The 24,350-nt window shown below is 32.0% G+C and overlaps 1 protein-coding gene across 3 annotated transcripts in view; it reads right to left on the reverse strand.

Annotated features, from left to right (window-relative positions):
* The window catches only part of LOC126735886 (cubilin), a 145,697-nt gene that overhangs the window by 95,206 nt on the left and 26,141 nt on the right, over window positions 1–24,350 (reverse strand). For all 3 annotated transcript variants that reach the window (XR_007660535.1, XM_050439984.1, XM_050439983.1), the window contains exon 4: window positions 3,245–3,340. Coding sequence is in view for 2 of the 3 variants with exons in the window: in XM_050439984.1 (XP_050295941.1) it covers window positions 3,245–3,332 (88 nt within the window). In the remaining variant the exon portion in view is untranslated. The remainder of the gene's footprint in view (window positions 1–3,244; window positions 3,341–24,350) is intronic.

Consider the following 24,350-nt stretch of genomic DNA (forward strand, 5'->3'; position numbering starts at 1 on the left):
ATGTTCCTATATTCGTCGAAGTTAAGCCTGTCGAGTCCCAAGGATGGCAACTCTATGGTGTGACCATTACTATTCGCTTCAAATTTTAGATTTGGCAGCTCTATAAAATGAGTTTTTGCTATCATAGTAGTTTCTAATTTGGAAGTCCTGGATGTATATAGTATAGCTGGGGTTGACTTCTAGGAGAACAGTGTCTTGAATTGAAATATTGTCTTTGTTTGAGGCGCATTGTTGTACAGGTACATTTTTCTGTGATGAGACCTCTATATATCTGTTCTTCTCGTTCAAATTTCTGGATTTTCATTGGTCTTATCTGACCTTCACATGCTGGATTTTCAGATATGTTAAGAGGGCGGCTTTCTTTACACATGTATGTTTCTGTTACTTCTTGGCATTTGACACAATAATATGTATTATATAAGTGTTTGGTTAGAATAAGATATTGGGTTTTTGGAATTGGAAATTTAAATGCACCTGTAATAATTCCAGGATCCATATTTACATGAAAAATATTTATATGGTTTTGAAAAAGTTACCGCCAAAAGTCCATGACCTCATAAATATTTTTGTAGGCATTTATTACTTGGGAGGTAAGAATTTCACCTAATAGCCATATACTAGTTCTATTAGCCATAGATTTTTGACATCCCTTATACAGGATGTTCATAAAGTGAGGAACAATAACATTCTGGAAAAATATTATAATTAATCTAATTTTTTTTCTAAAATCGACTACAGTAGTTTTTTTTTGCCATTTGACGTCAATATGATAACATTTTTTTTATACACAATGAAAATGCAAAATTTTGCAAACACTGACTAACTTTCCTTACATCCCTTAACACAAATTGACAGAGACATTATGCACACATGTGTTGATAATTAACCCAACAACACCTTTTTTAGTCATCAAGATCTATTTATTCTTATTTGGTTTATATTCACAACTTTAAGGACAATCGTTCATCGGTCCCTAGAAGCGGCCCACAGGTCATAAAACAATTCATTAATTTCAAGAGATAATACCATAAGTATAACCAATAAATTTCCATGAAACTGTCAAGCTCTTAGGTCTTAGGCTCTTTCTCACATCCCTTTTTAATGAAATATGCACTTAATGAGCACGTTTGCACCCTCTAAGTAAAACAAGCTGAGAAGAACGTTAAAAATCTAGTTCTTACAATCTCTCCTTCTTTAGACTTATGATGATCAAGAGTTGTAGTACATAGTCAAGTTGAGTCAGTGTTGTCAAGATGTAGTGTGTGACGAGACTTGCGAGTTGTAGTCGCGATCGAAGTGAGAAGTTGCTGACGAGTTACCCCATTACTCCTTAAACCCAAATATGATTTTCTTTAGACTCTTGATGACCAATTACTTGTCCAGGAGTTATAGTGCCAGCAGTATACAGTTGAGTTGAACCGTTGTTGGAGAAATTGTGTGTCGTGGTTGCAGTGAAACGTTGCTCATCAAGTTTTCCATATTTTCTCTATTACCACTAATACCCAAAACGTTTTTCTCTTAGTCTTACACAAAAACGAGTCTCTATCTTACGACTCTTAGTGACCCAGTGAAAGACCGTAAATAACACAATTAAAATCTACCTTTATCTGCACAAATGTGTTTAGTTATGTGTTCGATCGTCGTGTCTTAATGCAATCGGGTAAAGTACTTATTTTACCCATTGTGATTAAAGTAGAATCAGCCTCGTTAGTAAGAAGTGAGTTTAAATAGGCTAATAGAGCAAAGATATTCCATAGTTTACACCTGCTCCAGTGAACAATTGTTCTATTTTCCTGTCTTTGGATCTGGTCTTTGGATCATATAACCTGTGGTCCTTCGATGAAACAAAAAGGAAATACATTTAGTCCACCGGTACATCTGCAGTGGCACAATTAATACAATTGTGTATCCTTCTATTTAAGGAAGACCCAGGCTCAAATAGCAAGACTCAAAAGTAGAAAAAGTACGTAATAGTATCACCCATATAAAGGTTGGCATAAATAGTTAGTATAAATCGACATAAATAATTCATTTGTTTGAAACTCACGAAAGCTTTATTCGTTGATAGCCGGCAACACTGGATTGAGTGTATTACATTTAGTCGTTCAGCACTAAGACATTGACAATGACTTTCAGGACAATAAACTGTGGTTATCGCCATCTCTCTCTATCTTTTTCTATGTGTCTTTATGGCAAAATCATATCACGACATATTTTTATAATAAATTTCGTTTTAAATAAATTAATTCTAATTTTAAGTCAACATATTATATCACCAATATTTTTATTATGTTTTTTTCCTAAAAACACCCGGACTACAATGATATTTTCGGTGCCCCGTGACGTCATCATAGGACGTTTAACATTAGGTCTATAGTGCGGGCAAAATTGACAAAAAAAATATTATTTTTAAAATAAGATTTTTTTTGCAGATTCAGTATTGTAGTTTTATCTTTACAACTAGACTTCATATATGTTATACGAGGTTAAATTTAAGACTAATTAAAAACACAATTATTGCAATTAATTATATCATTTCTTTATTTTTTAATATTTCATTACGTTATTTTTTGAATAATTATATGATAGGGTTCTTTCCATATATAAACTAGAAAAATATTTAGGATAGAAGGGAGTAACGTTAAAGAACTATAAAAAGAAAGAATCTGAGTATCTACTACACCTAATCACCATTTTTTTTTTCTTAAAATGTGAGCGTAACGAATGAAAAAAGGTAAATAAACTGGCAACACCGGAATTGGCATATAAATTTAGCCGCTAGACCCTAGTGACAATTATCAGCCATGTTCCAGTGTTCAACGCCATCTCTCGGTTAATAGTTTTCACAACATCTTCAAGAAACGCTCTAAACTTTTCTCATGGCCCCCAAAAGACGTTTAAACAGCCATCAAACTATAACGGAGCCGTAATCTGGGTCAAATCAAGATTAATTCGAAAATGACTATTGTTATGACGACGTCGCGACCCTTTTATGACCTAAATCAAGCCCCCACTGTTCCATAGAAATTAAAGGGTCACGACGACGAGGGTAGAAACAAAAATGGAATTTGCACCAACAGGGATCACGCGAATTCCCCATTTTTCGACGAATTAAGGTTACTGGGGGAAAGTTAACAAGGTGAGGGCGATTGTGTGTTTTTTTTTTGGGGAGGGTTGTTTCTTTCACGGTTAAGGCTTGGAGTATATAGGATAAGTAAAAGATGAGGGGAAAACAGGTACTTACCAATGTTGAACTGGAAGAAAACGGAGAGCAGATAAAAAATCGACAGTACGACTCTTTCCTTCGAAGTGTGCCAGCTGTCTGAGGCCATACTGTGTCCTAAAATTAAGAGAAAAATAGAGTTGTTTTAAAATAGAGTGAAACTTTTGAACAGTTCAGGTAACCAGGTGGACAATTGTTACTTAGTGCATACAAACTTAGTTATAGATGCGCATTTGTCATCTACTCGCGATAGAAAAGAGCGGGTAATATTTTACTTATTGTTTGGGTAAACTTGAAACGGTTAATACCCCATCCGAACATGAAATTTCATTGAGATATACATATTACAGGAAACATTCCAGAAATTCCAGTAGAGCTTAGAGTTCGACGTCGTCGTCGTGGCGTTTCAAAACTTTACGGGCATTAATTTCCATCATGCCGAGAATTTAACCGAATTACGTCTAACTTTTCTGATTACGCCACTGACGAGGCGTAAATTCGATTTATGCCACGAGAATGCCTTCCTCTTACATCCTCCGCTTCGAAATTACTCACTTTAATTATTATATTCGTCGATGCGACAGTTAAAATTAGCAATGAAATCTGGTCTAGTCAGTAAAGTAAACGTTATTGCGTTAGATTTAGAAGGTTTCCTTGTGCGCATGTACGAACAGTGTCAATTGTCAACAAATATCAACTGTTTTACAAACTAGAGCGAGATAAAAATAACATATATCAAAGTAAATGATGCTCTTCAGGAAAGATCATCTGGTTTTATCCATTCAAAACAGCAAGTTGTTTGGACGAACCGGTTCAAACTGGTCACTTACGCATGCGTCTTATGGTTTTAAAATGAAGGCGTGGCTTGAAAAATGACAAGTTTCATATTCGCCCCCTCATGGAAATGTTGATTCATAAACCAAAATTATCCTCTTATCGCCATCTATTGACGACAAAGGGCAGAACCGCACCCAGCGCCGCGACGCCCAATTGAACTCTTCTCGTTCGCCAAAAAGCGCCGCCCTATGGCGTTTGAACGAATCACCCCTAAAGATTTCCGATAAAAGGGTTCAGGGTTTTGTAATGCGTTAAGAGGAGGCGCCACCGTTAAGGCTTATAGCTTCTTTTAAGGGTTGATTTTCGGTCGGTTAAGTGGGGATAAAGAGGGTGTGCTGCTTGAAATAAATGTGCCTTGTTTGGGGAAAGAAGCCTAAAAAGAGAAAAACGGGGATTTGGGTGTATAGGGATATGGTGTTTTAGTAAATTAGATGGAGTTTAAGGGAGTTTTTCGGTGAATGAGGACAGATTTTTGGAAGAAGGTCAATATTAGAAAAGTATGTGTGATAAATAGGGGTCGAGGGTGGAGGGTTTGGTATCCCTTTTTAGAGTCTTCAAACGTCGATAATTAAATTGGGTTTCCTTTTTGAATCTCTCTTTTTCTCTCTATCTTTATCTCGTGTTTATTATTGTTAATGTTATGTTTTTGTTTACACAAAAAATTTTTTCTTCAATAAATCACCAGTTTTGTTTTTTATTGCATTCATTATTTATTTTTTATATTTTGTACATGTGTCTATATAATCAATTTCTTTATAAAAATCTATGACTGCTTATTTCCATTGAAATTTTTTTTTCCACTTCCACTTTCTTTTTAATTAATATTTATTTCTGATATTTCTTTTTAATTCAGTCCTTAATATTTTATTATTATTATATAGAAGCCGAAATTCTATAAAAAATTAATTAAATATAACAAACTCCTGGATTTATTAAAATCTGTCAGTATCACCAAAAACCTCTAGAAACCAATGAAACTTTCTAAAAAAGTCAACATATACGAAAAAAAATTTTAAAAAAATTGTTAACCCCTTAAAATTCCAGGAATGAAAAGTTGAAAAAATAAAAAAATAAAAAATGAAAAAATACATATTTAAGAAATGATAGGAAGGATTTGAGAAAATATTGTGAAACATTTCTGTAAAATGTAATCATAAACACTTAAAATCATAAAAATTTTATGATATTGATATTCAAGAATCTTGTGAGAAATTATTAAAAGTTCCATAATTTTTTAAAAATCTGAAAAATCTTAATAACAAACCTGTATTTTTTTTTTAATAATGGTAAACATTTTCCAGAATTTTGGATAAATGAAATTATGGATAATCCCCTGAATTTTTTAAAAATGTCGTATTAATTTCAAAGACTTCTAAAAATTCAATAACTATTTGTGATATTTAAGAATTTTGTGAAATTATGGAAAATCCTCTGAATTTTCCAAAAATGTTAAAAAACTGCCTGAAGTTTTTAAAAATCTCTCATTCACCATCTGTGATATTTAAGAATTTTGTGAAATATGGATAATCCCCTGAATAGATAAATATCTGTGATAGTTAAAAATTTCACTGAATTTTCTACAAATCTCACAAAAGATTTCACAGGCCTCTATGATTCATTAAATATTTGTAATTTCCAAAAATTTTTAATAATCTTATATTTATACAGGATGTCCCGGTTCATGTGGGAAATCTCTCGGATCTAGGTAGAACATCGAAAAATAATACCGAACGTTCCTATAAAAAAAATTCCTACAGGCCTTCTTTACGAAGATACAGCCTCCTAAAGGACCCTGCTGGAAATTGGTTTTTCATAAATTACTTTTAAACTACCCGGTAGAATTTAATAAAAATTTTAGATGATGAACACTATTAGGGACCTCTTAAAATGACATCCTTAAAATACATTTACCTTGTTTACTTTACCAGGGGCGGACTAGGTTGTACACTTTAATGCGTATATTTTTAACACCCTGTATGTTAAAGTCTAAAAAAAATAAATTTGGATACCTTGAACCCTAGGCTAAAAAAAAGGTACTCTTGTTCATTATCGATAAAATGAACCGTTTTGGAGAAAAAAAAATAATAAACGAGCCAATGTTTTTTTTTTTATTTTTCTTTAAATGAGATAAGTACGCCAGTTATTCAAAGACCAGAAAATTTCGATGTAAGTCATTTAATTTAAAAAAAATACATGTTCCTAAAAATACAGTGGTGTCCTAAAAAATACTTTTACAAAATATTTCTTATTTATTATACGTTTATTTCTTTTTTGTTATTCCTAAGATAAAAACTAAACATAAAAAAACTAAAAAAATAATGTAAACCAATTGTATTGTACCTGACTCATTTATCGGAATTTTTGCATTTTTGAACGCATTATTGTTACAAACGTTGATATACTCCAAATTTAGCAAATACCTATCATTTAAACCTAATCTTCGTCAACATATTCATCCTTTATTTGATAATATTTTTTAAATTTTTTGTATGTTTTAGTAACTTTTATATTAAATTACGTCAAAATATGGAGTTTACTTTTATTGAGTATGCAGATATGCATCTTATGTATGGTCTGGCGTCTTGCAATGCATTGGAAGCAAAAAGATTGTACGAAGAAAGATTTCCCAATCGCATTATTCCGGATCAGAAAACATTTCAACGTGTTGTTCAACGTCTAAGGGAAACTGGTAGGTTTCTGTTTTCCACTTAATGAGGTAATACTATTAAATTTCCTTAATGCAATTTTAGGATGTTTTGAAAAAAAAAGAATAATGGTGGTCGGAGGAGAACAGCACGTACAGTGCAATTGGAAGAAAATATTTTAGACGCTGTAGCTGACACTCCCACAACGAGTACTCGAAAATTTCTCGCGCTGCTTCATTCGTCCAAAATAATTGTACATATGGTACTTCAAGAACAACTGTTGTACCCATATCACTTACAAAAAATGCATAAACTACTGCCCAGAGATTTTGCTCCTAGAATACACTTCGCAAACTGGCTGTTAGATCAGCAGCGAAATAACCCTAACTTTATCAGCACGATTCTTTTGACGGATGAAGCAGGGTTTACCAAAAATGGAATTGAAAACTTACATAACTCGCATGTATGGGCTGATGAAATCCCCGTGACACTATTATTTCTCATCATCAACATTAATTCCAATCAATAAATATCTGGGCAGGAATTATTGGCAATTTTTTGATTGGGCCATTTGAACTGCCACCGCGTTTCAACGGAGAACTTTATTTGGAGTTCCTCCAAAACAATCTTCCAGATTTATTAGAAGATTTGCCCCTTGCAACCCGCCGAGATATGTATTTTATGCATGATGGAGCCCCACCCCATTTTAGCCTTGCTGTAGAAGACACCACTTAAATAATACTTTTGAAAACCGTTGGATAGGTAGAGGAGGGCCTGTTGCTTGGCCTCCTCGGTCTCCCGATCTAACGCCATTAGATTTTTATCTATGGGGTCACCTCAAAACCTTGGTGTATTCCACCCTAGTCCATACTCGGGAAGAACTGCTCCAAAGAATTACATTTCATTTTGATAATATAAAAAAACAATCTTGGGTTATTGTGGCAAGTGCAGCAGTCCTCGATTTGTCGTGCCCGCGAATGTGTTAGAGTTCACGAAGCCCACGTCGAACCTACTTATGAAGTTTTTAATAATTAATTGGTTATTGCTCGTATTGAAGAATTTAACTTTTGTTTACATCTTTGGTTTTTGGCATTTTTTTGTAAGTTGTTTTTTTTAATTTAAAAACATACACTCTTCATAGTTTTTTTTAAATTATTTTGTAAAAGTATTTTTTAGGACATCACTGTATTTTTAGGAACGTGTATTATTTTAAATTAAATGCCCTACATCGAAATTTCTCTGTTCTTTAAATAACTAGCATACTTATCTCATTAAAAAAAAAAAACATTGGCTTGTTTATAATTTTTTTCTCCAAAACGGTTAATTTTATCGATAATGAACAAGAGTAAAAAATATACGCATTAAAGTGTACAACCTAGTCCGCCCCTGGTAAAGTAAACAAGGTAAATATATTTTAAGTATGTCATTTTAAGAGGTCCCTAATAGTGTTCATCACCTAAAATTTTTATTAAATTCTACCGGGTAGTTGAAAAGTTATTTATGAAAAACCAATTTCCAGCAGCGTCCTTAGGAGGCTGTATCTTCGTAAAGAAGGCCTGTAGGAATTTTTTTTATAGGAACGTTCGGTATTATTTTTCGATGTTCTATCTGAATCCGAGAGATTTCCCACATGAACCGGGACACCCTGTATATAAGAATTTAAGAATTTTGTAAAATTATGGATAATCCCCTGAATTTTTTAAAAATTTCAAAGACCTTTAAAATTCAATAAATATCTGTAATATCCAACATTTTTGAAATTATTAAAAATTCCGGTGAATGTTCTACAAATCTCGTAAAAATTTCACAGGCCTCTATGATTTAATAAATATTTGTAATTTCCAAAAATTGTTAAAAATCCCCGGAATTTGTCAAAAATCTTTTAATCATCTCTCAATAAGCATCTGTGATATTTAAGAATTTTGTCAAATTATGGATAATATTTTCATATATGATAACAAGGATAGATTTTTTGCGAATACCATAGATCTAAATAAAAATAATCAAAAAGAACTCTGAAAAAATCTGAAGACGCTTTTGCCAGGGAAAAACCAAAACATGCCTAATGAAATAAAGTTTGAAAATGAAATCATTACACAGGAGGATGATATTGCACATAGATTTAATAATTATTTAGTGAATAGTATTGATCTTATTCTTGCAGATATTCCACCAGCAGCAAATGGTCAAACATATTTCATTGAACCACCTTCAGTCCAGAAAACCTTGACACAATTTAATATAGTTTGGTGGTGATCGGATGATGGATATTATCTATACATCCTTAAGTACTGGGGTTTTTCCGCAAGCCTGGAAACTTTCTACTGTTGTTCCTGTTCCAAAAGTGCAAAACACTAAATTGTGTAATGAATTTCGGCCAATTAACACCGTACCTATTTATGAAAAGCTTCTTGAAGTATGTGTTAAGGAACAGCTACTCGAACATTGTAATATAAATAAAATAGTTGTACCTAACCAATCGGGGTTCCGTGAGAATCATTCATGTGAGTCTGTCATTATTAATATAGTTGACAATTTTCTCAGGGCCCTTGACTCTGATAATCTAGTACTTGCTGTGTTTTTGGATTTTAAGAGAGCATTTGAAACCGTGAGTAGAGAAATGTTAATTAGGAAATTAGAACGGTTAGGCCTTAAAAATAATGTATTGAAGTGGTTTCAATCTTATCTAAGTGGTAGAGTTCAGCGAGTCATGTACAAAAATAGTTCATCTGAAAGTGTTAATGTAAAGCATGGTGTGCCGCAGGGAACCGTCTTGGGCCCCTTGCTATTTTTATTGTATGTCAACGATATGGTGGAGGTAGTACGGGGGTGTAATGTGGTGTTGTTTGCGGACGATACAATGTTATATGTGGTGGGTAAAGACATTCATCAATTGCGACAGGTCATGAACGTTGAACTCAATAACTTATTCATCTGGCTTTGTAGAAATAAACTAAGTTTAAATGCAAGTAAATCCAAGTTTTGTATATTTGGCAAGAGATCTAGATTAAGTTCTATAGACATGGGCAATATACAGATTTCTGTGAATGGGGAAAGTATTTTGTATGCCAAAGAAATTAAATATTTGGGAACAATTTTCGATGCCAATCTGAATTTCCATGATCATGCAGATTATGTAATAAGAAAATTTTCAAAAAAAGTTGGATTTATTACAAGAGTTGGAAAAAATTTGTCAATGTACATCAAATTAAAACTTTACAACGCCATTGCTTTTCCTCATGTACAGTTCTGTTCAACATTATTGCTTAACTTGCCACAGTATAGAACTGACCAACTGGAAAGAATTCAAAATAGGGCTATGAGACTGATTCTAAATTGTAATCGTTACACGACTGTTGTCTCTATGTTGGGTGTCCTAGATATGTTGTCTGTACATCAAAGAATTTTTTATTTGTTTATTTTTAAATTAAAACATCAGATGCTCCTCGATGATATTTGTAATAAATTAAGAGTTTTTGGAGATATACATAACTATAATACGAGAAATCACATAGACTTCATACTAGTCGACAGATGTAACACAACCCAAATGCATAATTCAGTTCTATACAAAGGTATTATTTAACAACTTCCCTGCTAACATCAAAAATTGTATTACTTTGAATCAATTCAGAGGGCTCTTGAGAAAATTTATTATGAATAAGTAAAATTGTGTTTGTTATTTTATTATGTTATTTTAATTATCTATTTAGTTTATCTTTTTATTTTTCAAAAATCTTTTAATCATCTCTCAATATCTTTCTTCTTATCAATCTTTTAATCATCTATTATATTTAAGAATTTTGTGAAATTATGGAAAATTCCCTGATTTTTTTTAAAATTTCGTAATAATTCCAAAGACCTCTAAAATTCAATAAATATCTGTGATATACAAGAATTTGGTGAAATTAAAATTAAAATGAAAATTGTTTAAAAATCCCCTGAATTTTCAAAAAATCTCGTAATAATTTCCAAATATTCGCCAAAATTTCTTAATAATATTATAAGGTTCTACGCAACAATAAATTGAAAATATACAAAATAGAAGGTTAATAGAGAGTGCGTTGCCACTCTTAGATTTATTAGGGCAAAATTAATAAAAACATAAAAATAATGTCACCATCTACATTCCAATTCATGTTCTTATCTATAAAAAAGACCAAGCAACTTAACAGTCAGATGTTGTAACTTAAAGCGGTTGTCTCCTACTTTCAAAATAATTTCTGTCTCTTGATATGCGTTTACGTTAATAAAACTTATCAACTGAATTTTAGAGTTGTTCAAAATAAGGCGAGAAATACCCTACAACAATCTGACCTTTACTCTATCATTTTGTTAATTCCAGGGCATCATCACCTGTTATACCCGCCCTTTTCAGCATTTCACATAGAACTTGATCATCTATCAAAAGCTTTTTTTACATTAAAATAGACACCAAAAGTCGAGCTTCCTGTATCTAAAGATTGGAGTATATCATGAATTTTATTGTATAACGTGTTATGACCTGAAAGAAATCGTCCATTTTCTTAAAGAGACTTAGATTCAATAATCTAAAGGGAACTACACAAAGTCTTGGCCTCAAAAGTATTTATTAATTCTAACAGTAGGTTACACGTGTTTCGCTCATATTAAGAGCATTATCAGACCTTAAAAATCGACTACAAACAGTACATGCTTTACGGTCACATTATTTAGATTTTTAAGGTCTGATGATGCTCTTAATATGAGCGAAACACGTGTAACCTACTGTTAGAAATAATAAGTACTTTTGAGACCGAGACTTTGTGTAGTTCCCTTTAGATTGTTGTATCACCTGACCTATTTTTTACAAAACTATGCTGGGCTGTACCCATATAAGCCCCTGTAAATTAGAAAATTTAATATCCGTTTATACATTGCTTTCTCCAAAATTTTAGAAAATAATGAGGGCATGCCTATAGGTCTGTAGTTATTGGAAGCAACCATCGGAAATGAGTTGTTTGTGATTGTTTTTAAAAATTTTGATTTGCAGGTATCTGATCCAAGCTAGCAGATTTCATTTTTGATACTTCCCGAATAGAAGCCACTTATCGACTATTAATAGAATTTTCTCATTACGTACACTAGTGAATTTTGGTGAAACTAAAAGTTATGACAGTTTTTCTTTATAAATTTTTAATATACTTATTGTTTGTCAAAGATATGTCTTTCTAGAAAAAAAAACCCTCCATTCGCAATTTAAATTTAAACATATGGTCTTTAAAAACCTATATACATCGAACGAGAGGTCCTTATTGAATCCTCCCGTCAAAAATCCCAAATCCATTTTTCCATTACGCCTTTCCGGGGCACGACATTTTTCAACGTCAAGACGTGACAATGGACGTTAAAAGTGCATTTTTAGATGTCGTCAATTTTTCCACTCGCCCGAACTATATTTTGATCGATGATTGACTGATGGTAAAACGTTATTAATAACTTTTCACTTTTTAAGGCGCTTAATACGTTAAAACAGAAGGGCGGCACCTAAAAATCGAAGAAGTCGTCTTAAGGGTCGTCGAATAACTCCAGGCAAGACCTCCATTTCCATTCGGCCCTTAACTGACTTTGGTCCTTGACTCAAATTAAGGAGACCCCTGAAATTCAAGTGAAAAACTAATTTTCCTCACTGTACTGTTCGAATATAATATCGTCTATGGGAAATTTGGGTTTTAGTAACTCGCGATTTTCTCGTTCGTTAAGTGTGACTTAAAACAATCGAAAATAATCAACTAATTTATTTACACACTGCACTATGAACACGATCGCTCACGACAAATAAAGATATTTATTTTTACTGTATTTATTTACAACTATTTAAATTTCGCGCCGATATTCCGAACTTTGTTTGCAGCTCTTTATATATTCGGCTGAATGCTGTTCCGGACGATTCTTGCCGTCGTATGCCACTTGCCGGTTTTTTTTTAAAAGACCCCAATATGCGTAATACTTGGGTTCAAACTCTTGAAAGCCTTGAAACTATGAAAATCTCAGTAATAAACTTTTGAAAATCTATATATATGAATATTGACTATTGAATATCTATACATGTGAAAATATATGAATATTATTTTACTCCTGATTCATTCATACCCAATTCAAGGAGGGCTTAATAATGGGTGTTTTTTTTAGAGGCGGAGAACTTTAAATTGAAATTAAACACAAAAGATTTTATTGATATGAACGAATTTGCTTTTATATTAAAGAATTTTTTTTGGCATTAATATTTAAAAATGATTTCGGGCATGTGACCCCCACGGCTGGTGCGTACGTGGCGTAATCGTACGAGGCCCAATTTTCACACACTCTTTCCAGTACTGCAGGCTGTATTTCGGCAATCACGCGTCGTATGTTGGCTTCCAAGTGCTCAAATGTTTCGAGTTTATCAGCCCCAAAGAAAATAATCTAATGGCGTCAAGTCGCACGAACAAGCTGATGGCCAGTTTACAGGTCCATTCCTTGAAATTATTCGTTGCTCGAATAATTTCTTGTCTCTTGAAGTCTCTTGCAGTAAATTAATTGTTTGGGGCGCTGTATGGCACGTGGCACCGTCCTGCTGAAACCACATTTCTCCAACGGCTTCCAATTGAGGCACAAAAAAGTTAGTTATCATGTTTCTGTATCGCTCACCGTTTACTGTAACGTTCTGACCATCAGGATTTCTGAAGACATAAGGACCAATGATTGATTCCACCGGCCTATAAAGCGCACCAAACGGTTAGTTTTTCTGGATGTAACGGTTTTTTGCCAATAGCCCGTGGATTCTCATCCCCCAAAATTCGGCAATTCTGCTTGTTTACATAGCCATTTAACCAAAAGTGTGCTTCATCACTGAACAAAATTTTCATATGAAATCGTGGATCAACAGCAATCTTTCCTTCCGCCCATTCAGCTCATGTACGGCGCAAAAGATGATCCTGGGGTTTCAACTCCTGGACAAGTTGAATTTTATGTGCTCGCAATCCGAGATCTTTGCGCAAAATATTCCATAAAGTGGATGAACATAAGTTTACTTGTTGAGAATGACGACGAATTGACACATTTGGATCATTATCAACAACACTATGCTGCACAGCAGCTATCGCTTGTTGCGTGCGCACTGTACGGCGTCTTACAGTTTCTCGAATTAATCTCTCTGAAGAACGATTATGAGCACCATAAAACTCACGTAATGCCCGATGTGTTTCTCGAATAGAACCATGTCTTTCAAAATAAATTTGAATAATTTGGAAACGTTGGTCCGGCGTGAGTCTGTTCATGATAAATTGCCAAACCAAAACTAATCTAAAAATAACCCAGAACTGTCAGGTAAAAAAAACACCCTTTACAAGGTAAGTTAAAGTGGTCTTTGTAACAAGTGACCCCACCAGAGGCGGTAAGCTTAAGTTTAATTATTAATGATAAACTGTTTGGGTTAAACTAAGTTCTTTAATTAATAATTTACCTTTATCGTAGTAATATTTAACTTAGTAGTTTGTCTCTGAGACTGACACCTCTGTTGTGTGGCGAAATTATATTTTGTATAAAATATTTGAAATATATTGTTTTCGTACAAAAAAATAAAATTCTTACAAAAATCCTTCAAAGCCTTTTTGTCACAACGAAAATTTTAATACCATTACAATAAAAAATAAATAATTTAACTAAACAATAAACAATTTAAATAAAAAACAACTTAAAAAGAACAATTTAAGCAATAAACAACAAAAAACAATAAAAACATTCAAACCATATGCTCAAAATGTCCCTCCATGCATTTCCACGCATTTTCTGCATCTGCTGACCCAAGATGTACGCGAGCAAAGACCCCTGGATCGTTTCTCAGAAAGTCCGCTCCCACCACAACTCTAGTAACCAAGTCTTCTCTGTTGGTTGGTGTTGCGTAAATAAGCTGTTCCATAGCGCCCCAGACAAAAAAGTCTAGAGGTGTCATATCAGGTGACCTTGCTGGCCAAGGGACTGGACCACTTCTACCAATACACCTGTTGTTGTAGTTCTGATCCAAGAAAGCACTTACAGTACGAGCGAAATGCGCAAGACAGCCATTGTGCTAAAGTTCTCTCTGATCTCATAAATTGTGTCTGACAATATTATTTGTAATTGGGTATGGTATTTCGATCTTCTGCAAAAATTGACTTCCGATCCGATCTTCTAAAAAAAGTGACTCTCATACCGTAAAAATACGATAGGAGATATGCATCGACACTAAACATAACAAAAACATGTACACACTTTATTATTATTATTAATTATTTTTATGGAGATTACCATGAAAAACTGCCTAAAATTTTCGGGAAATAAAAAAAAACTAATAAAATAAAGAACTTGGTATGGATTTTATTTTTTTGCACCAAAACGGTGTGTCGAACCGCAAAAATGCAAGGGCCGTGTTTTGTTAAAAATGAACAAAATATTCAGAAAATAAATTATTTTTAAAAAAACCGTGGGCGTACCTCTTTTTTTATAAAAAAATTTAAACATCTTGTCGGACTTGCATTGTCTTATTTATTTAATGTAACACGACGTTTCGGTTGGTTAGTATCTCCAACCGTTACCAAGTGTAAACTCAGTTTTGTCATTTTTTTCATGTTTTCACTGTACCATTGTCTACCACCTTCAAAAACAAAAAATTTAACGTGCATGTGCTGCAAGTCCGTCCCTGGACAAGTTAAATTACTTGCAAGTCCTGAAAAAGTTCCTTCATCATTTATCATTTAAAACCTAAAAAATTGATTGAAATCGCTTGAAGCGTTTTTTATACACAAGGAAAAAACAATTTTTTTGAAAAATTTCAACGCCCTTTATTTTGGAAACGGGGCACTTCCGACCATTGATTTCCTATCTCAAACTACTTTTTTATGGCTCCTGTATATACTGTAGGATTTTTGACTATTTGAAAGGGGACACCCTGTATATGTAAGGTGTTCGTATCAATACTATCAAGTAGCACAGTGTTTTTTTTATTTATTTCAAAATATATATGTATTTGTAATAAAAATATTTTTATCAAAATTATTGTCATGAATCTCTAAGAAATACGAAGATTGTTAAATTGGGGCAAAGCTGAACATTTCTAGGCTTAACTTATGCCGTTTAAGAAATAAAACCGGATAAGAAAGATGCTCAGAAAAAAATAAAATTGATTTTTTTAAATTTCGGATTTTTTCGAATATCTTTGGAATTTTCAAATTTTTTAAACGGTAAATAGTTAAGCTCAAAAATTCTCAACTTTGCCCCAATTTAACCATCTTCGTATTTCTTATAGATTTCGAGATCTCAATGTTCGAATCCGAAACACTCTGTATAATATACAAGGATTGCCTCAAAGGTGATAATAAAAAAAAATTTAGCTTATTCTTGCTACTTGTCTGCCTACTTTTATCAAACATTTCTTTACATAGACTTTGATTGAAAAATTTTCTAGAGTTTTAATAACATCCTAAAAATTTTGTTAATTTTTAGCAGCCTTAAAAATCACGTATACACCCTTTATTAAATGTTCTGATTTTTTCTGAAATTTGGGCAAGGTCTATCGCAATAGATAAGCTTAAATAATGAACATTCATTCCAGGAGAGACATCTTATAAGAAGTTAGCCTTTAAAATTCATTTTTTTTTCTTCTCATTACTGTCAGTCTCTAATTATGAATTATATCAAGTTATGCTTATATCATGGGAGGCCAAAATTGTCTATATTCTACATGACTGAACCATTTCTGGCAGAAATCACGGAGCTCCGCTGTTAAACCTCGATGTAATAGGCTGCCTCCGTTGAAATAAAGGAGCGTCTCTGCTGCTTTATCCCCGCGCATTTAAATTTAGATTGCGAAGGCTTTGACTCTTACGAGACAGACATTTCGTGCCCTCCCAATACATTGTTTTTATTTTAAAACTGCACGGGATAGATTTGAATTATGTATTTTGAAATATTAAATCAGAAACCGCTTCGCTTTCGCCTTTTTTCTACGCCTTTCTTCTTGCATCCCCTTCATAGTCCGCAGTACGTTGGTAGTAAATACGAGATGCCACTTTGTATAAAGCAAGATATATTTCGGGTGTAATAAGACGGCATTTTTTATCTTTATTTTGCCGGGGATAAATACCAGTTGGAATTTATTTTTCGGTCGTGACTCGGATTTTTCTTTTCCGAATAAAAAAGGAAAAATGAGGTCAATTTGACCACAGCAAGTTCACCCTCAATGTCCCTCTAATCATATGAATGCTGAAGAACGATAAGTAATGTTTTAATCGCTTTTTTTAAAGTATACGGGGTTATTAACGACACACGAAACGGCTCAGCTATAGGGTCAAAGAAACTTTAAAAATTGGGAATATTAGATGCCATTCAGAAGAACCTTTTAAAATGGTTTTTATGGCATACAGGGTATTTCAAATTGCAGAAGTCTATCGAAGTTATGTTTTTTTTAATAATAATAATAATAATAAGACTTTTATTAGTCACCAAGAAATTACAGCATTTAAGCACAAAGAATAAAACTAATAGGTAGGTGTATTAACTTTTACAAAATTTCAAATATTACAAAATTCCACTAAATATTGAGTATTTCATAATTTACCAATAACAAACAAAAATCGAAGAAGAAATATGCTTCCCTCTCCTTACGCCAAATACAAGTCTTAGGCACGAATTCTGAAGTTTTTGTATCCGATAGGCCACAGAACACAAAGAGGAAATGTCTGTTGTCCTTGGTCCGTCTTCTGTGCGATAGGCATCTGAGCAGTCAAGACAAGGACCACCATAGATAGTGTCGCAGAAATTGAAAGGTGACAAAACCAATTTTTCACAAAGCATTTTTTTAATATTAGTACTTAAGTAGTTCTTCTGCGCGTAAATAGTTTTTAAAGCAGAGTATCCAATTTTAAGTTTAAGTGTAACATGCTCCCTTAATTTTAGTTTATGATCTGTTAGGAGCCTCAGATTATTGGCTGCATTTTGAAATTGTATAACATCGTTATTCATTTCAAGTCTAAAGTTATTTAAAATCTCAATCCGGTGAGCATCACTACAAAAAGAATAGCTTTAGATTTGGCTGGATTAATTTTTAAAAGTAGATTTTGAGTTTCAGCAAAGATATTATTAAGATCTATATTAATATTAAGGTTAGCTTCAGGAGCATAACTGGGTTTAAATGAATAATAAATTTGAGTATCATCTGCATAGCAGTGATGTTTACATCTATTTAATTTTTTTGTTAATTGTGATGTGTATATTGTATATAGCAATGGACCCAAAATACTACCTTGTGGTACACCAGAAATAACGTCAAGTGCCTCCGATATTTTTCCATTTAGCAGAAGTCTTTGTTTGCGGTTTGAAAGAAATGATGACATAAGTGTTAAGGCCAACTGAGAAAATCCTAGATAATGTAATAGAGATATGAGTATCTCATGATTCACCATGTCAAATGCTTTGGTAAAATCTAAGAGAATTAAAACAGTTGCCTGATCTTTATCCAAAGCCCGAAATATATCGTCTGTAACTTGAGACAACGCAGTGACACAGCTATAGCCCTTACGAAACCCAGACTGATATTCTGGGATGAGATTATTGCTATTTAAATAATCAAGAATTTGGCGCTCCATAATTTTTTCCAAAATTTTCGAAAGAACAGAAAGTATAGAAATGGAACGAAGATTGTTGAATTCCGTGGGATTTTTAATTTTAGGAAAGGGAATTATATTGGCCTCCTTCCACTTTTCCGGAAAATAGCTTTTCTCCAGACAACAATTTATAATGTGGGTAAGAGGGTTAATAAACACAGGACAGCAAAGCGTAACAATAGTAATATTTAAATTATCGGATCGAAATGCCTTGCTTTTTATAGTTTGAAGAATTTTTTCTACTAAATCCTGGTCTACTAAGTTAAACATAAAATCGTATATGTAAGGAAAAATTTTGTGCTCCTTAAAAAAATTGATAAAATAGGTATAAGGCTTATTGTTGTTATTGTTTATATTAGTAAAAAAACCATTAAGTTTTTCAACATCTTGTAATGATATAGGAAGCTGTACATTAGATTTTTTAGAAATATTGATTTTTTTCAACTCACTCCAAATTTCTCTATTACTACAAAAGCCAAGTTTATAGGTTAAATATGCTTTTTTCTTTGCACGAATCGCAGACGTTGTAATATTTCTATACTGTTTATACGTATTCCGGTCCTCCCGATCTTTACTAGCTCTAAGCTTATTTAGAGCCCTATTACGAAGCTTTTGCATAAACCTGATGTTGGGGGTTATCCAGGGGCTATATGTTTTTTTTGAATTATTAACCCTCTTAATTGGCGCATGTATGTCTAGGATATTAAGTATCGACTGTGTGGAAAAAATCAACCTTAGAGTCAATTTCAGGCATGATATACATACTATGCCATGGTATTAACTCCAGATCAGACTGAAAACGTAAATGTTCAATATTATGAAGGTTTCTATATGTAAAACTAAAGCGTTGTGGCTCAGAAATATTAAAATTAATTTCACAAAAAACCAACAAGTGATCCGACACCTCAACATCCCTAACACCACAAGCCTCCATGAGGTCAATATTAGAAAAAATCAAATCAATCAGGGACATAGAAGTATCAGACACTCTTGTCGGCTCTGATATGAATTGTTTTAAACCATAAACTTCAGTAATTTCAAACAATGAAGTATTTACATTTGGATTAAGAACATTTATGTTAAAGTCGCCAAAATGAATCACCCTGTATATTATTGATCTTTGGATTCTACATCTCAAATAAAGGTAGGTTTTATTAAGGTTTACTCTTTTAGCATAAACTTAAAAGTTTTCGAAATATTTTGTGTCTTGTGAAAATACTGGGACAATTTCAATAAAAAATTCCTTAACATGTGTTTTCTTTTTTTTACCATATTTGCACTAAATTAATAAATTTTACATTTCACTGGAAAAAAAATTACTATTTTATACAGGGCGTTCAAAAATTTAATTTAATTAATAAATTTAAATTATGACAGTTTTTAAAAGGCAATAAGTTGCTTAATGAAGCATCCTGTATTTTATACCACCAATAAATATGATAATGAATAATCAAGGATTTATATAAAAAAATGCAATATTTAAAATGCGGATTTTTTAAAACTTAGAACCTAATATTTCATAATAGGTGATATCAAATTGACACGTCTATTATTTCCTTGTAACTTTTTTATTATTTTACTCATATTTTGTATTAAAGTATAATTTTGAAAAATAACTAATTTATATTAATTACAGCATTCAACGCTGAAGATTGGCGATAGATGAAATTTAAGACAGAACATTATAATACATTATACTTAAGAAAAATAAAAAATTACAATTACAAATTATGCTCAAAATGAGCTGCTCTTCTATGCTCTTTCATATCTTCTGGTAATAATAAATGTATTTATTTACTTGAGCTACAAAAGCTAATACATAATATAGATAATATAATATATATTTAAAAAAAAAGCTTAAAAATTTAAATCAATAAAAATAAAAAAATTCAAATAAATTGAAAAAAAAGCGTGTGCTTGTTTTAGCATACATTTACAAAAACACAAAAAGTTTTACATACCGAAAATTTATAAATAAAATTTAAGCCTAAAATAAAATAGCAAAAATTAAACGAAGTACGAGTTAAAATTGTAAAACAAAGTATGTACAGGGTCTTTCCCCATACCCCTACAGGGGTAATGCGAAAAGTTAAAAAAAAAAATTTAATACAAAACTTTTAGAGTTTTACTTTAAATTTTTGAATCCGATGTAAATTTTTTTTTCGTTTAGAAACGTCAAATTTTGACATATGATGAAGATCTTGGTAAGCGCTGCATTGTTATTGTTTGGCGTTTTTTTTAAGATAAATGAATTGAGTAGAAACAATAAAAACAGAAGATTTATTATTACTAAGGTGATATTTAGCATCTTTTTATTGACAAGGATACATTATTTTAACAATTGTTAAACTTTAATTTAGACGTAATTATAACTATAACTGCTCTATATGACCACCACCATTATCAATACAGTTTATATAATCCTGCTCAATTTTGTGTATTGTATTCCTTATAAATTGTCTGTGATTTTGATTGATATCAAATCATCGGTAATAATTTTTCTGCGGAGCTCCTCGACATTTTCAGTTCTCTGTTCGTAAACTTTATTTTGCAGGTAACCCCACAGAAATGAATCAAGAGGTGTCAGGTCTGGACTGTTTGGTGGCCAACGAATTGGCCCAGTTCGTTCAATCCACAGGTTATATCTTTCATTTAAAAATCTCAAAACAGGTAACACATTATGCGCTGGGGCACCATCTTGATGCCAAACTATTTGCTCGTATTGCCTTATGGGTAGATCTTCAAGTTTGTCTTTAATTTGATAAGTAAGCATCTCTGGGTATCTCTCTCCCGTCAAGTTGCCGTTATAAAAAATGACCTATGACCTGGTCATTTAAAATTCCACACCATACATGTAGAGATTGCCGCCCTTGAAACTTAATTTTCCTTGTTATTCGGGTGTTTGTTCTTGACCAAAAACGAACATTTTTTCGATTGTAAATGCCCGCGGTTGTAAGGGTGCACTCGTCGGTCCACAATTTTTTTTTTAAAAGTTATATTAATAATAAAAATAATAATGTTTATTTTCAAATGCAATATAACAAAAGAAATACAAGTAAATTTAATAAACATCGGCAATAAATACATAATGCCCTCAGGAGCTAGTACGCTGTGCGAGGACTTGCTGGTATTTTTTTTCGCCTTAATATAAACCTAAATTGCAAAACAAAACAAACAATCTAAACTATGAATCTATTGCAATTGCAATGCTATTTGCAACGCATAGAAATTTTAATTAAAACTCATAACTAAAAAAATCAAAACTAATCAAAACAAAAAAAAATTAAACAATTCAACAAAACATTTTTATAACAGGACAAAAGTTATATTATCTTCTTCTTTTAGCACTAGCATCTCTTGACAAAATTCCACCCGCTTATTTCTTTGTTCTACACTTAAAGTTTGAACAGGTAATATTCGATAAGCAAAATATTTATACTTTTTTAAAGTTGAATAATTTTTTTTGGCCGATCGATCAAAGTAAATTCTGGCATCTTCTATGGAATGATTTGGGTGTTTTAAAAAGAAATTCATTTTTGAACATTTTTGATGGGCAATTTGAGGGAGACAAAGGCCCGAACATGATAGCGTAGATCTAAATGTATTCAAAAATTAGTAAAAACTTACTTACCATCGAAATATAGCAAAATATGTAATTCTTCTTCTGGATCGACAAGAACTGTCCGATATTTTCTTCGTAGAGTTTTCCTGATGCAAAATGCTCGTTCTATATTTTTAAACGTATTTTTTGCCGGAATGGCACGTAAAGGAAAGGTTCGACGATATTCCTCTGTGCACGCGGCATTTGCGTTATTATTATTTTTATAAAATATACGGACGATGTCACATTTTTCTTCATCACTGTACGGCATTTTTTAACATTTATGGGTCAACAAACAAGAAATGACAATGTCATCTGAATGATTTGTTTTTTAATAAATGTCAAACAATAACAATGCAGCGCCTACCAATCTTCAATATATTATTTTTTTTGAAGTTTGGAGCCCGATATTTCCGAAACGGTTTAATAAAACATAGTTAAACTATATATTTGAAATCAGAAAATTCGGCCCTTTTTAACTATGAAGTCATATACAGGGTGTTCCATAAGAAAAGACTGATCATCTGTCAAAATTTGACGTTTCTAAACGAAAAAAAAAATTGACATCGGATTCAAAAATTTAAAGTAAAATCCCAGAAGTTTTGTATTAAGTTTTTTTTTAACTTTTCGCATTACCCCTGTAGGGGGTGGTCAATATATGGGGAAAGACGCTGTACAAATAAAACTTACAGAAAAAGTATAAATAAAACACTAGTCTAAAATAAATTACTAAAATAAAACAAAGTACGAGTTAGAATTGTAAAACTAAAATAAAATAAATATAAATACGAAACAACAACTAGTGGTGTGGTCGGAGGTAACTTAAAAAAATTAAATCTTTCACATATCCCCAGAAGAAAAAATCCGGTGCTATTAAATTCGGGGATCTTGGAGGCCACTCGATACCATCCCTTCCTATCCATCCCAATATCAATTTTCGGTAATAAAAAGTATTATTTAAAAATTGCCAAAAGTTGGAAATGTGGGGGTGCTCAATCCAATTGAAGCCACATAGTTCTTCGAAGGCATAGAGGAATATCCTCCAATAATATTGGAAAATCATTATTTAAGAACTCCAAATTACTTATTTCATTTAAATTGACTTAAAAAAAATGTGGATGAATTACAATTCCTCCCCATACATTAATAGATCGTAATTATCAATCGTAATTAAAAAATGCTATTATGTTATAACCAGTTTCAGTAAGAATAATGAAGAAAAAAATTATACAGGGTGTTTTATATGGAGTTTACTTAATCCATATATAGAGAGTGGCCTGCAAGGATTGTGGAAAATTGTTAAAAAGCCTTCTTCCTTTTATTAAATTTTTGCTTTTTTTTATACAATTTCCAGTCTTAAGCGTTGGCTTTTAAAGGCTAAAAGATGTAAAAAAGTTGTTAAAATCGCCAAACAATTATTCTTGTTTGCAAAGGTTTTGAAAATCTCTATAAATTCTTCAGAACACAAACATCTTATATTCAAGGATCTTGTAAAACAGTTAAATGTCCCCTAAAATTCCCAAATATTTCCGAATAATGTGTTAATAAGTCTCTAAAATTTAACAAACATCTGAGATATCCAACAAGTTTCAAAAATTATTAAAATCGTCTGAATTTTCCAAAAATTGTTACAAATCTCTACGATTCCATAAATTTCTGTGATATCCAAGAATTTTGTGAAATCGCTAAAAATTTCTTTTAATAATTTCAATAATCTTTAAAATTCAATGAAAAAACCTGTGATATCCAGAATGTATTGAAATTCTTAAAATTCTCTACAATCTTCCAAAAATGTTTTAATAATGTTAAAAGTCAATAAAGCCTGTGATATCCAAAAATTTTGTCAAATTGCTAAAATTCCTTTATAATTTTCACAAATTATTAAATCCTATCAAAAATCCAAGAATTTTACGAAGTTGGTTATTAACACATGACTATTACTCTCCCTCATTGATCATTATAACAAAATGGCCGCCATTGGCAGCCATGTTGACTGAATGTTATGTAAATTACGAGAGTGACTCATAAAATAGAATAATTTTTTTTTAAATAATCATCTGTGATTGAAATAAAATTTTCAGTCACAACGTTCAAATCTCGTGGTAAGTGTAACTAGTTTTAGGAGATCAGCTAAAAAATTGTAAAATTAAATAGGTGATTTTATAATATATGTAAACGATTTTGATTTAATAATGGATGAATTCAATTAAGTCAATTTTATGTCTGGATCACGCATATTTTCACATCAAATGTAAATATACGCGTGTCACAATAAAGTGTGAGAGAAAAATGTTTTTTTTTTTAAATGGAACCTTCTGTATATTTTTGAATTTTCTGAAAAATTTTAGACATGTTTGTTCACGAAATCTTTACGTTTAAATAATAATTACAATACTTTATTTATT

This window comes from Anthonomus grandis, chromosome 5 (assembly GCF_022605725.1).
Source record: "Anthonomus grandis grandis chromosome 5, icAntGran1.3, whole genome shotgun sequence".
Lineage (NCBI taxonomy): Eukaryota > Metazoa > Arthropoda > Insecta > Coleoptera > Curculionidae > Anthonomus > Anthonomus grandis.